Source organism: Tupaia chinensis, unplaced genomic scaffold (assembly GCF_000334495.1).
Source record: "Tupaia chinensis unplaced genomic scaffold, TupChi_1.0 Scaffold138517_1, whole genome shotgun sequence".
Taxonomy (NCBI): Eukaryota; Metazoa; Chordata; class Mammalia; order Scandentia; family Tupaiidae; genus Tupaia; species Tupaia belangeri.
Window position 1 is genome coordinate 2,431,363 of NW_006198412.1, and position 15,816 is coordinate 2,447,178.

A 15,816-nucleotide genomic window follows, 5' to 3' on the forward strand; every position below is an offset into this window, starting at 1 on the left:
TTTTTTTTTTTTTTAAATCTGGGGCAAAGTATCTAAAAAATTGCCTAAGTTTGAGCAGTAAAGAACAAAGGGTTAAGAGAAAACTTTCAACTAGTTTTAGAAGCTATATAGTATATAAGGTAGCTCACCTAATGGTGTCTTTTTGAAGTACTTTGCTTAGATGGTATAGTTACATGGAAAATGAGAACACATTTTAAGTATTTTTTTTTTTTTGAGAGAGAGATTTTTGCTATAGGACGTATGTGCTAGCTGGAGAGACAGAGAAAGTGAGAAATCACTCTCCGAGGGGGATGGCCATGCTGCTGCATTTCCTTCTCCTCTATTCTCCTCTCAGGATTTTGGGCACACACATACACATACACACGTTCCCAGCATGAGTTTTAAGCCACCACGTCCAAGACTCGAGCCTGTGGTCAGTCATGTGGGAATCCAGCACCTTAACCACTATGCTACCTGGGGACCCTGATTTTTAAGTAATTATTAAAATCATACTTTCTTATTGAACTTCCTGTTCAATTTTTGTTGTATGAAATAGAAAATAAATTGGTAAAGCTTTGGGGTTATAACTTATAATGATCTTGATTGGTGATTATGAATTTTATTTAGCTGAAGAAGACAAAGCTTGTCTTGTGTAGAAAGGTAATCTTTAGGACAAGTCTCCTCTCTCCCTTTCTGTCTGTAGTAGTGACTAGGATATTTGTTCCAGGTTATATGTAATTTGGTTACTCACTCTAAAACTAACTTATTATATATTAAGTCTCCCAGTTTATGAAACTAGTATATTATAAAATGTTGTATTATCAAGGTTTATGATAGCCAGAAGGACATGATAAGTTTAAACACTAATGGCTTGTTTTTAAAATTTTGTGTATCTTCTGATTTTCATAGGCTATAGAAAAGCATCTTATTAAGAAGTCTCGTGGAGGTCTTGTCTTTATTGGAGAATGGAAGAACGGGCACTTAGAAAAGAAGATGGGGCATTTGGCCTGTTTTGCTGGGGGAATGTTTGCACTAGGAGCAGACGGTTCCAGAAAGGATAAAGCTGGTCATTATTTAGAGCTGGGGGCAGAAATTGCACGTACATGTCACGAGTCATATGACAGAACTGGTAAGAATATTAATAATTCTAATTATTAATCTAAAATAACATCTAAATTAAAAATATGTCCAGGAATTGTAAAGAAAATATGTAGGAATTTTTTTAGAATTATTTAATTTAATTTAATTTATTATTATTATTATTATTATTATTATTGTTTTTAACTTTGACCAGAGAGAGAGAGAGAGAGAAAGGGAAGGTAAGAAGGCAAGCTGCCAGGTCCAGGACTTGAACTGTGGTTGGCCATGTGGGAGTACAGCACCCTAATCACCACACCACTTGTTGGCCTTGATAAATGGACAGTTTTTACTTAATAATAGTTTACTATAGCAGAGTACATCATTTTCTTAAGAGCTTAAATTTTAATTCTGGAAATGTGTGTATTTTGCACCATTTTTTAAACTCTGAATTCTGCTATTGTATTTATTAAAGATCTCAAAGTAATTGTTATAAAGACAAGAGGGTATGGCATTTACAGAATAACATTATTTGTTTTAATATAATAACTGATTTTAGCTATTTATTTTAGTGTCTAAAACCAGTTAATTAGAAGTACATGAAACTGACTGATTTAGGTTGTATAGTCTTGCTTATTTTCTTGTGAAAAGAAAAATGACCAAAAGAAATGGAAGTAAGCAAATAGCTAAAATAAAATAATCAAAGAAAATAAAAAAATAACAATCTTGAAACTGATCTTAAAAATAACTGCCTTGGGGCCAGCCAGTGATATCGTTAAGGTGGCTGGATCCCACGTGACTGACTACATGGTTGGAGTCCTGGACTTTGCTGCTTGAAAAACATGCCAGGTGCATGTGTATGCATGATCAAATCCTAAGAGGAGAATGAAGGAGAAGGAATTGCAGTGTGGTATCCCTCTAGGGGGTGTTTCTCTTTCCTTGTCTCTCTCTTTCTCTCTCTCTGTGCCTTTAATTGAAATGATCCTATTGACATTGCTTTGGGCAAACATGTGGTATATTTTGAACTTTAGTGTCTTTACTTAGAAAATGAGATGATTCTTAACAATGACCAAAATTGGTTCTGGGAGAAAGGGATGTGAAAAATAATATCATTATTTATATGTAAAGCATAGGTATTCATACTTATCTATGTAGGTGAAGAGTATCTATTTGGTATAAATTTCATGGAGGAACAAGGCACTTACATTAAAAAAAAAGAAAAAAGAAAAAAGAAAAGAAAAAAAAGCTTAAAAAGGCTCTGTAGAGGGGTTGTAATGATAAAAGGGTTGAGGAACGCTGGACCAAACCTTCCAAAGTTTTCTCTGATTTTAGAAATGTATGTTTCTGTAAAATGTAATGAATAATGAGTTCCCTGAAGTCTAAAAACTAGTAATTTCTATTTGCTATTTCACATATTGAATTGTTACACTTATCACATAACTGGATTCTTTTTCTTTTTTTTTAAACGTGAAAGTTTTTTGTTGTTATTTTTTTTTTGTTCTGTTTTTTTTTTAGATTTTTGCCACAGTGTGTTTATTCACTGGAAAAGACAGAAACAGACAGTGAGAGGGGAAGTGAGAAATCATCCCCTGCAGAGGTTATGGTCACACCACAATCACTTTCTCCTCCATTCTTCTCTCAGGATTCTGGGCATGCATACATACACATTACCAGGGTGATTTTCAAGCAGCAAGTTCCTGACTCAGACCATAGTTGGCCATGTGAGAGTCCAACACCATAACCACCACGCTAACTGCTGGCTCCACATAACTGGATTTTTGTTTTAGGATTAATTTATCATCAAATATCATGATACAAATGTATTTGACTTAAAATTTATCCTTGTTCATAAGTCTAATTTTTTTTTTCTCTTAAAGAGGTTTTTGCTGTAGGGCTTATGCGCTCACCAGAAAGAGAAAACAGAGAGACAGAAATCAAGAAATCACCCCCTCTCCGGGGGATGGTCATGCCACAATTCCTTCTCTTCTATTCTCCTCTCAGGATCTTGGGTACGCATGCACACATGCCTGGCATGAGTTTAAGCCATTGGATCTGGGACTCCAACCACGGTCAGCTATATGGAAGTCCAGTGACATAGCCAGTACGCCAGCTGCTGGTCCCTGTCTTAATTATTTTTATATAGTAAGCAATTGAACTTATGGTGATGTTGGCCCTTCAGTTTTGTTTTTTTTTTTTTCATTAACTAAGTGAAGGGCTCAATTTTTTTAAAAAACAATATACTTTAAGTCAAAATGACATTGAAGCAATGTGTTATGGTGGATAAAGCGTTGGTATATAAATAACACATATATAAAGGCAATGACTAGAGTTACAGATAGCATATAAAAATAGTTTACGCTATACTGTAGCCTGTTAAGTGTGAAATAGCATTATGTCTAAAAAAGAAACCAAGAAAAATACCTTATTAGAGTTTAATGGTAGCACAGTGGTAAAACACAGTGTTCTGTGAGGCAGACCTATACCGAAAGGTTCCAGGGTTCACATATGGAGACCCCCATAAGTGTGGGTACATATGTGCCTATGACCTGCAGTGACTGGAGTTAGGACAACATCAAGACCTTGTTGAGGTGTTGTCTGACTCTATCATGCCTTTTTCCTCTCTTTCTACCTCTCTGTCATACTCTTGGAGGAAATAAATGAACCTAAAAAATACTTTATTGCCAAAAAACACTTAATGATCATCTGAACCTTCAGCAGATTCTACCTTCAGCTGATAGAGGATCTGTCTCAGTGCTAATGACTGATGAATGATCGGAATGGTGGTCTCAGTGTTTGTGAAGATGTCTTAAAATAAGACAACCATAAAGTTTGTTGCATCAGTTGACTCTTCTTTTCATGAAAGAGTTCTCTGTAGCCTGTGGTGCTGTTTGATGGTATTTTACCCATAGTAGAACTTCTTCCAAGAAGTTCTTAGAATTTTGAAGAAGTTTACCCACAGTAGAACATTAAAAATCAGAGTAAATCCTCAAACCTACCACTATTTATCAATTAAGTTTATGTAATATCCTTATTACATAAACTAAATCAATCATTCTAAATCTTTAATTGTCATTTTTATAGTGTTCACAGAATCTTCACCAGGAATAGATTCCGTCACAAGAAATCTCTCTTTTTGTTCATTCATAAGAAGTAGCTCCTCATCTGTTCAAGTGTTATCATGAGATTGCAGCAATTCAGTAACATTTTCAGGAAGTTCCACGTCTAATTCTAGTTCTCTTACTATTTCAATATCTGTGGTTATTCCTGCCATTGAAATCTTGAACCTCTCAAACTCATTCATGACAGTTGAAATCATCTTCTTCCAAATTTCTGTTAATGTTGATATGTTGACCTCATCCCATGAATCACAGATTTTAATGGCATCTGAAGTGATGAATCCTTTCCAGATGTTTCCAGTTGACCTTGCCCAGATCCATCAGAGAGCTACTATCCTTGGTAGTTACAGCCTTTTGAAATGTGTTTCTTAAATAGTAAGACTTGAAACTTGAAATTATATCTTGATCCATGGACTGTAGAATGGATGCTGTGTTTGCAGGCATGGAAACATTTCTCTGTACCTCTCTCTCCTTGAGAGCTCTTAGGTAACCAGGCACATTGTCAAGGAGTAGTCATGTTTTGAAAGTAGTCTTTTTCTCAGCAATAAGTCCTGATAGTAGGCTTAAAATATTCAGTAAATCAATGTTATAAACGGATATGTTGTCATCCAGGTTTTGTTGTCCCATTTATAGAGTATAGGCAAAGTAGATTTAGCATATTTTTAGGGCTCTAGGATTTTGAGAATAGTAAATGAGCAATGGCGTCCATTTAAAATCACTGGTTGTATTATCCTTTAGCAAGAGAGCCTGGGCCAGCATGGTAGTGCAGCAGTAATGTGCTGCTGAAGTAAAGCTGGATTTGCATGGAACATCACAGGTTTGGTTCCCCAGTTGATTGATGAATACAGAATTGCACATACCCATGATCTTGGCTGACTGGGAAGATGGGGGAGGAGAGGATCACAGTGTGAGTCCTTGTCTAGGTTGCTTCTCTTTCTTTCTGTCTCTGTCTTGCTATAGTGAAAAAAATTACAAAAAAAGAAGAGTCAGCCTGTCCTTTGATGCATTATTGACTGCTCTCTAGCTATGAAAGTGCAATCTTCTTTAAGTAGAAATCTGTTTCATGTACATTGAAAATCTGTTGTTTAGTGTAGCCACCTTCATCCTAGCTAGCTCTTTTAGATAACTTGCTGCAGCTTATTTATAACACTTGTTTCACCTTGCACTTCTGTGTTATGGAGATGGCTTCTTGTCATGTCTTCTTTTTTTAGATCTTTGCCATAGGGTACATAAACCCGCCAGGGAGAGACAAAGAGAGAGTGAAAAATAATCCCTGGGTGGCTGTCCACACCATAGTCCCTTTTCCTCCGTTTTCACACTTTCTCTCTGTGTCTCTTTCCAGCAAGCACACATGCTCTATGGCTAAAAACCTAATTTTAAAAAAATATTTAATTTGCCAGAGGACATGTGTTCTCACCAGAGAGCGACAGAGGAGATGGGAGGGAGTGAGAAAGCATGGTGTAATCCCTTTTCCTTCATTTTTCCCTCCTTTCTGGATTCTGGTCATGCATGCACATGCTCCCTGCTTGTTTTCCAAACCAATGGCTCTGAGATTCGAACCATAAAGTCAGCCGTGTGGATCCAGCTGCTCTGTCATGCCATCGCCAGTCCAACACATTTATTATTAAGTTCAACCATCCTGCATGACACAGTTAATGGTACCCTAACACAGTTAAAACAGTAACATCAGACATTACTGATCATAGATCACTATTACAGATTTAGTGCTAATGAAAAAGTTTGAAATAGTAAGCTCATGCTATTGGAAAGATGACAGTAACAGACTTATTTATCATAGGGTTACTTCAAAACCTTCAATTTGTAAAAAATGTAATATCTTGGAAACATAATGAAGTGATGCTCAATAAGACAAGATATACCTGTAATATCTAAAACAACAGAATATCATGTAGCAAAAATACTAAAAATTATGATACCACATAATTGCTTTAAGCATTAAATGTAGAGCATACATTATATACCAGGCATTATGCTGGATGCTTATAGGTAAAAGTATGAACAAGATGTATCTCCTGCCTTTGAGAAAATAAAAAGAATCCAGAAATTATGAAAGGATTTCCTTAGATTGTATTTCTGACATTCACATTTTCTAATGGCATTGCTGATTGTTGTTCTGATTGTCATTCTCATATTGTGAGTTGATGAGCCTATAACCCTCTTTATCATGGTGTACCACAAAAGATTAGGATGTGATTTGTGTATTGTACTTTCAAGTTGTTTGCTGTTTTTCACTTGTCTTTAATCTTATCTTAGATCCTTCAGCTAAATAGTTTTAGTTTTGCTAACTTAACAAGGTTATTATATCTTCTGCTAGGTATTCTTAAAGCTTTGCTGCAAGTTTTGGCCACCATGTTTAAAATTATCTACTTATTCTGAGTAGTTATTTCAGCTAAATTCATACTGTAATGATTGGTTTGGAATTTTACTTCCATTTATTGGTATTAGAATTATTAATTCAAAATTGTGTGATCTTAATATTTTCTCTATTGGTCATGTATGATCTGTTTTAATATTTACTTGAGTTGTGTGTGAGTGTGTGTGTGTGTGCATCATTGAATCTGTTACAGTGGTTCACCAAATTTCAATATATGAATGTTTGTGGGACACATTCAAACCAAGGTAGATTTGAGAGGGGGGTACCATGATTTGAATGCATTCCACAAACATTCATGTGCTGAAATCTGGTGAGCCATTGAAACAGTGTTGAGAGGTGGAAACTTAGTCCAATTTTGGTCTTGAAAGGAAGGACCTTTGTGAGGTGATTGGAACTGGATGAGATGATCACGGTGAGGCTCCTGTGATTGAAACCTGGTAGCTTTATAAGAAGAACAGACACATGGAACCAGATATTTTTGTCATGTCATGCCCTATGCCACTTTGGGACTGTGCTGAGAATCCCCACCAAGAAGGTCTAAGAACAGTTATTGGAAATAGGAAGGGTGCAACTAATATAAGTCCTAGAATCCAAAGACCAGAGATCTTGGAGTTCTGATGTTCAAGGGCAAAACAAGAAGTATCCTAACTACAAGAAGAGAGAGAGAGGGGAACCAGCAGTTAGTGTAATGGCTATGTCACTGGATTCCCACGTAGTCGAACGCGGTTCGTGTCCCGGACCCTGTGGCTTAAAACTCACGCTGGACACGTGTGCATGCGTGCCCAAGATCCTGAGAGGAGAATGGAGGAGAAGGGATTGCGGCATGACCATCCCCCCTGGGGAGTGATTTCTCACTTTCTGACTCTATGTCTCTGTCTGTCTGGCGAGCGCACGCACCCTATAGCGAAAACCTCTCAAAAAAAAAAAAAAAGAAATTTTTTGTTCTATTCAGGTCACTAGCTGATTGGATGGTATGTGCCCATGTTGAGGGGACAACTTCCCCATTGAGCAACTCCTAAGCCAGTATCTTTTGGAAACACTCTTACAGACACACCCAGAGTAATGCTCTGATCTGTTCTCTAGGTATTCTTTAGTCCAGTCAAGTTGATACCTAAAATTAACTGTCACAGATAGGGAGTATTGGACATATTTGAAGAATATCTTCAACTATTGATATATTTTTCTTAGAGACAGTTAAGGAAGAAAATCAGAAAGTAGCTTAAGGTTTCCTCTTACTTAGTAGCCTATTCAAACTCTAGTCACAATGCTTGTCCTAGAATATTTCTTATGCTTTTTTCCTTGGTCAAATTTCTCTGTTGACTTGAGTGTACTTACTTTTCTGTTTTCTCCAGATTCTGCCTATCTTGGAGGACTTGTGTGAATTGCATTTCCCCATGACTTTCCAAGCTAGCTAATCTGTGCCTTCTTTAAATATCTCCTCTTATTATCTAGTACTGACTTTTATCATATTTGTTATTCTGCCATAACAATTTTATTTGCACATGCCCCTTTCATTTACTTAATCTAATTAATGGTTTTTGTATCCTCTACAATTCTTTTTTTTTTTTTGGAGAGGTTTTTGTTTTTGTTTTTGCTATAGGGTGCATGCGCTCGCCAAACAGACAGAGAGAGACAGAAAGTGAGAAATCACCCCCCGGGGTGATGGCCATGCCACAATCCCTTCTCTACTCTCCTCTCGGGATCTTGGGCACGCACGCACACGTGCCCGGCTTGAGTTTTAAGCCACCAGGTCCAGGATGCGAACCACAGTCAACTACGTGGGAGTCCAGCGACATAGCCATTACGCTAACTGCTGATACCTATCCTCTAGAATTCTTACACCTAAGCACTAAGTTATTTATTGTTTTGACTAAAATTTTACTTGTTGGGTTTGTTGTTTTCTTTTTAAAAACATACGAAATGGGTCCAGCAGGTGGCGTGGTGTTAAGATGCTAGATTCCCACATGGTCAACCATGGTTTAAGCCCTGGACCCGGCAGCTTAAAAATCATGTGGTACATGAGAGCATGCGTATGTGCCCAAAATCCCAAGAGGGGATGGAGGACAAGGGATTGCACCATGATCATTCCCCTGGAGGAGGGGTGATTTCTCACTTTTCCTCCTCCTCTCTGTCTCTTTCTTTTCCAGCAAGTGCATTTGCCCCCTGTGAAAAACCTTCAAAATATTTTTCATATATATGTGTGTGTGTATGTGTATGTGTGTGTATGTTGAAATGTGGTAGAATAGTTTAAAATAGGAAATAGTAATGAAGTGTAAGGTAGCGTGTTAAGAAATTTTTTTTTTACAATATTTCTAAATAAAAGAGCACCCAAGAAATAATGCCGTAAGAAACATAAAACCTGGGACCAGCAGGTGGCATGGTAGTTAACATGATGGACATTCCTACGTGGCCGACACGGTTCAAGACCCAGGTCTGGCAGCGTGCTTTCCCACTTTCCCTCTTCTCCGTCTCTCTGGTCGAATTAAATGAATGAATAAATAAAATAGAATACATAATTTAAAAAAAAAAAAAAGAAACATAAGACCCCTGATTTGACAATGTGCAGAGTGGCCATGCTCCCCTGGGTAGGGGGGTGGGTAACTTCTTGGTTTTTACCTCTTAATCTCTGACAAGAGCATGCACTCTAATAGCAAAAAAAACTCTGGGAAAAAATAGAAAGAAGGAAAAGGAAGGACACCAAGTAGGGATGTGTGTGTGTGTTTGCATGCCTAAAATACCAACAGGGTGAAAAAATAGAGTAGAAGGGATTGTGGTATGATCATGTCCCACTGAGGGTTCACTCTCTCTCACAAGCACGCATGCTCTCTGGCCATTAAAAAAAAAAGAAAAGAAAAGAAGAAGAAAGAAAAAGTGAAGTGACTTATTTTGCAAAACAGCATCAATAAAAGGAAAATAAACAAGTTACATTATCCCCTATTATTTCAGGAGAGAAAAAAGTTCTTGCAAACAAACACAAATGATTCATTTTGCTCATTTATGTCTTTTGTCATATCATAGCATTAAAGCTAGGTCCTGAATCATTCAAGTTTGATGGTGCAGTGGAGGCTGTGGCTGTCCGGCAAGCTGAAAAGTATTACATCCTCCGTCCAGAAGTAATTGAAACCTATTGGTACCTGTGGCGATTCACTCATGATCCACGCTACAGAGAGTGGGGCTGGGAAGCAGCACTGGTAAATATGCTAGTATTTTATTTTCGCTGCAAGAATGTTAAATCAAGCCCTCCTATAGTGCCATATGTTCTCGTTCCCATTACTTCATTTTCAGAAACAATAGGATCATTTTTATTTATTTGATGAAGAAACTGTATTAAATTAGTCTGTTTAAGCAGTAGAAATAAACATTAGTATCCAATTGTGTTCTCTACTGGGACTACTTTCCTACTAGTATTTACTCATTGTTCTTACCGAATAACTGTAAATAGTCTTTTAAAGAGCGGATTTTCAGTATAGCTATAAGAGGGAGAAATTTCTCTTATAACTGTGGAAAATATCTTGTTTCTAATAGGAGTTAATTTTTCCAGTATGAAAATATTTTCATTTGATCATATAGTATTCTTAAATTTCTATCTCTGTGAACTTTATGTTATCCTTGATTTCTTCTACAAAAACAATTTGAAGTTCTGTAAAATTGACTATTTTCAATCTTTTTCGTAGGCTATTGAAAAGTATTGCCGAGTCAGTGGTGGATTTTCTGGGGTCAAGGATGTATATGCCACTACTCCCACACATGATGATGTACAGCAGAGCTTCTTTCTTGCCGAAACATTAAAGTAAGTAGATGTCTTTAAAAATTGTTTTTTGGGACCAGCAGTTAGCGTAATGGCTATGTCACTGGACTCCCATATGGTCGACTGCGGTTCGTGTCCCGGACCTGGTGACTTAAAACTCACCCCGGGCACGTGTGCGTGCGTGCCCAAGATCCCGAGAGGAGAATGGAGGAGAAGGGATTGTGGCGTGGCCATCCCCCCTGGGGGGTGATTTCTTGCTTTCTCTGTCTCTCTCTCTCTCTCTGATGAGCGCACACACCCTATAGCAAAACCCTCTCAAAAAAAAAAATAATAATGTTTTTTGTTGTAGGCTCGTTTTGCTATATGATCACTAGATAAAATATTATGACTGGGACCAGCAGATAGCGTAATGGCTATGTCGCTGGACTCCCATGTAATCAACCATGGTTCAAGTCCCAGACCTGGTGGCTTAAACTCACACCAGATGCGTGTGTGTGCATGCCCAAGATCCTGAGAGGAGAATGGAGGAAAAGGGATTGCAGCATGGCTATCCTCCCAGGGGGTTATTTCTCGCTTTCTCTCTCACTATCTCTTGTCTTTCTGGCTAGCGCATGCGCCCTATAGCAAAAACCTCTCAAAAAAAAAAAAAAGAAAAGAAAAAAGATTACGACTATCTGATATGTATTGTGTGAAATTTCATTATAAGACTGTTTATGTAGCTAAGTTTGTACATTTTTAGCAGCATCTCAAGAAGGGTGGCTTATATGTAAGTCTTTATCAAATAAGTGTTTAATCTTCAAATTATTTTATTCTTTGTTCTTTAGTGTACATTAAAATCAACTGGAAGTTTTTCTAAAACAAAGGTAACTAGGCTAATTCCTACAGTAGGTCTAGGTTGGGGTCTCTGAATTGGCATTTTTGACATTCTTCCAGGTGATATTGATGATGCTTGTCCTGAGACCACCTGAGCTGCCCACTCTAGCTAATGAAATTTGTTAGTAATAATCGTGATACTAAATGATATATGGCTATAAACACTCATCCTCTCAATAGAAGTTTCCCATAAAGATCACATACAAGGAACAGTGAAAAAGAAAAAAGAAGCTTTATAATTTGAATTTATATTCAAACCCCATGTAGAGCTCTTTGCAAACTGGCCTGGAAGAAGGTGGAAACTTTAAACCTGCCCAGTTCCCTCCCTAAAAACCTATAAGATAAATATCTCTTCATGACATTTTTTAAATTTCATATTTCTATTTTCTGTATATCTGAATGCCTCATAAATACTTTATTTGTTCAACAAATGTTAATTGCCAGGGGGCTGCTCAAGTTACTTGCCTTCCTGAATTTTACATTCTAGCATTCTTATAGTCTACATTCTGGTATGGTACTTCGGAAATACACATCTCTCAAGCTAAAGTTGTTGTCCCACATGTCCATATTATTCCAGTTTTTCTTCTATTATCCCCTAGTACTATTATATTCCCCTCTTTTCAGTGTGTACATTATACAGCTATTTATTTCCTCCTCCTAATATATCACTGTCTTTACTACACTTTCCTCTGTTCTGTTTCTTTGTTTTGTCTCTCCTTTCCATATCTGCAGTTGACCCTAACTAGATGCTAAGCAGACCCGTATTACTGTTAGGATGGTTTAGAATATCTGGCTAGTACTCAGTTTCCTACCTTGAGGCATTCTTTGTTCTGATTTATCCTATATGATTAGGCTTGAGACTATAAGATAATTGAAAGAGCACTGAACCAGAAGATAAAGCCATAGGAACTTTAGTTATCTACTTGGTACATCCTAATTGAATGAACATGTCAAAATAAAATGTCGGTGCTTTCAGTTTGCATATCTGTAAATTGGAATTTGACCTAGATTATGTTGGATCTGTTTTTCTCTCTCTCTAAATTTCTAGACCTAAGAAAAACTGTAAGTTAGTACAGTGTTTGCTTTTCATGTAGGTTCATCCAAGTTTTTTCTACATTTCCTTCTATATTACCAAGTTTCCTACATTCCTTTCACCATACATAAACATATACTTTTTATTTGCTGGACATTTTGAAAGTCACCAATATTTGGATATTTCAACAAGAACTTTTAAGAAAAGGGCATTTTCTTATATAATCACAATTCAGGATCACATTTGGGAGCTTTAACAATTCATACAATCATACTGTGGTCTAAAATGTAGCCCATTTTCAAATTTCTTAACTGTTCTAATAATGTACTTTATGACTATTTTTGTTTACTCTGGCCAGGATCCAGTACAGAATAACTTATTGCATTTGGTTGTTAGGTCTCTTTAGTCTCCCATAATCTATTGGGTCATTGGAAGAGTCATGATGTAGTTTTCTATTTTTCTATGCAAAAATATGTCATGACTTTTCCAACAACCCAATATAATAAAGCCTTTCTGTTTTTCTTTTATCTTTTTTGAAATTGACATTTTTAAAGTATTCAGGCTAGAGAGTGGCCAACAGCCTGCAGAGCAACATACCTAAGTTTTATTGTGACTATTCAATACTTATCTCACCCATGATTCTCCATCTGTGAGAAAAACACACTGTAGTGGTAGGAAACAAAGGGAATGTGAAAGACTACTATCAGAAATGGATGGAAGAGCAGGCTCAAAGTCTGATTGATAGAACAACAGCTGCATTTCAACAAGGGAAGATACCTCCTACTCCATTCTCTGCTTCTTCTCCTATAGAAGTGATGATCCCACCTCACCCCAGTCTCCCAGGTCCTCCTTGCCCTGGCATGATGCCAGCACCCCATATGAGGGGCCCTCCCATGAAGCCAATGATGGGCCCTCCTCCTCCTGGGATGATGCCAGAAGGACCTGCTCCTGGAATGAGGCCACCATGGGAGGCCACATGCCCAGGATGCCAGGCCCCCAGTGATGAGACCTGCTGCCCGGCCCATGATGGTGCCCACTCGGCCAGGGATGACTCGGCCAGACAGATAAGGATGGAGGGAAGCCTCTTTTTGTCAGTTTTATATGAACTTGTTCTATTTCACCAGGAGATCATAGTGCTGTGACTCTGGGTCTTTCTACAGCATGTCAAGGAAGACTTTTCCCCCCTTTCTATTAAAAAAAAAAATTAAAAATAAGAATAGTTTTGAAGGAGAGAAGTGAGACAAAAAAGGGTGGTTTTCATTTGTATTGTGAAATATGAAAATAAAATTGTCAGCTGTTTTAGTTATAAATAAATACAGTATTCAAGTTAGTTACTTTGAAGACTGTCTCTCAATTTAGATTTCTCTTACTGTTTTCCCAGGGTCAGATTTGGTAAAATATTTTTTACATCAATATTTTATAATCCTTGCATCTTATAAAGAGACACATGATAGCAGTTTAACCCGATATTGGTGATTTTAAGTTAGATCACAGGTTAGTGTGTGTGTGTGTGTGTGTGTGTGTGTGTGTGTTAGCATGTGCTCATATATGAGAGAGACTCACCCTCTGCAGGATCTCATGATGCCACAGTTCCTTCTTCCCAGTCTCTAGCTCCTGGATGCATGTACCACGTATGTTTTCAAGTTGACCGTAGGATCTGAACCCCATGGTCACCCAGTGTTATTAGCATCTTGTCTGAATCAAATATACATGTAGCAATGGTAATATGCTAATTTTAGGCCTCTTTCTTAAAAAAGTATTTGATTCATGTAATAAACCATTTTCCCCATGCTGCTCTCCTGCTCAAAAGCTATATTGTTTCTTTCATTCCTCTAGCATCATTTCTCATTTCTTTTACTTATGAATTCTATCCTTAAACCTAACTAATCTGTGTTCACATATTCACATATGTGTAACGTTTGTTCCCTTTGCATTCCATTGTCTATATATTTTGCTGCCTCTAGCAAGAAAGTTTTAATGCTTTGTATCACCTAATGCCTTTTTCTCATTTCTAAATTCACTTCAGATCTCATCTCTTGCAGACTTTTATAATTAATTCTCAAAAGTCTCGTCATCAGTACAGACCTTGAGCATTTTAGCACATGACATAGTGCTGGAAATAGCTGATCTGCTACCTCGTGCCCTTTTAATATCTGTATGAAATAGCACCACTCGATCTTGGTACTTCACCCTGCTAATTTCAACCAGTCTTTCTCAGCACAACAGTGCTGTGTAGGTAACCAGATTGTGTGTGTGTGTGTGTGTGTGTGTGTGTGCGTGCACGCGTTTGCTTTCAGAAAACATACATTTGGGTCAATTAAAATGAAAAGAGTGGAACAAGTGTAAACATACAGATAATTATAACAACACCTACGCTAAGGAAATGATCACAGTTGAGCATTCATTCAGCGTTGAGCTTCCTGGCAGCTAAAGCAGGAAGAAAGCATCCTGTACAGTGTCATTCTCATGTAGGGGAGGCAGAGAGCATCTTACTTTGACCAGTGAAGTGAAATTTCTCATACTGCTAAATTAGAACATGACTTAAATTGCATAACTCATTAAAAAATATTGTGCTATTAAGTGATCTCTGTGATATTGTCCTTTTACAAAGCTAAAAACATTTGAATATTGACTATTTTATATGGTTTGACCAAATACATAATGGTAAATATTTTCAGTGATGTTAGAGAAGGTACAGAAGTATACTTCATATTCATATGAAGTATACTTCATATTCTTTATAAAAACTGATGGAACCAGCAGTTAGCGTAATGGCTATGTCGCTGGACTCCCACGTAGTCGACCGCGGTTCAAGTCCCGGACCCGGTGGCTTAAACTCACGCCGGGCGTGTGTGCGTGCATGCCCAAGATCCCGAGAGGAGAATGGAGGAGAAGGGATTGCAGCGTGGCCATCCCCCCTAGGGGATGATTTCTCACTCTCTGTCTCTGTCTCTGTCTCTCTGGCGAGTGCATGCACCCTATAGCAAAAACCTCTCAAAAAAAAAAAAAACTGATGGCATAATATTTAAATGCTATTGAATAAAGTCATTTCTGTGGAGATCTAAATTAGTGTAGGTTCATAGTTTTCCTATAAAGATAGAGCTTAAAACTTTATAGAGACATAAAGATTACTGTGACACCTTATTTTTCTCAGATACCAGTTAATTCAAAAAGATTTTTGTCAGAAGTTGAGGAACTGTTAATTTAAGATTGTATATTTTATCAAGTGTTTTTAAATTAATTGTGATTTTACTAGAGGGTAACAATCCATGTGTTTTATATACTGGAGATGGCAAATGATCAGTACAGCAGTGACAAATTTAAATGAAAAGCTTGTGATCTTAACCTAAGTCAAGGACCATTTTACCTTTTACATATTGTTATAGATAATATACTGTGGATTAGCTATAGCTTCGATATCTTTTCCCCCAGAAGACAAGGGGTTTTGTCCTCTGTTTCTTTTGTTTCCCTCGGTAGTCCTTAATCCATTTATCATACATACTAATGGCATAACAAAACTAGGTCATGAGCAAGTTCAGAGATGGATTCCTTCAAAGCCTCTTCCCTTAAAACTCTTAGATTCTAGTACAGAAAA

At 37.3% G+C, this 15,816-nt stretch overlaps 1 protein-coding gene across 1 annotated transcript in view; it reads left to right on the top strand.

Moving 5' to 3' along the window:
• The window catches only part of MAN1A2 (mannosidase alpha class 1A member 2), a 203,289-nt gene that overhangs the window by 166,235 nt on the left and 21,238 nt on the right, over positions 1 to 15,816 (top strand). The window contains exons 11-12 of the mRNA XM_006161400.3: positions 9,586 to 9,758; positions 10,242 to 10,357. Coding sequence (XP_006161462.1) covers positions 9,586 to 9,758; positions 10,242 to 10,357 — 289 coding nt within the window. The remainder of the gene's footprint in view (positions 1 to 9,585; positions 9,759 to 10,241; positions 10,358 to 15,816) is intronic.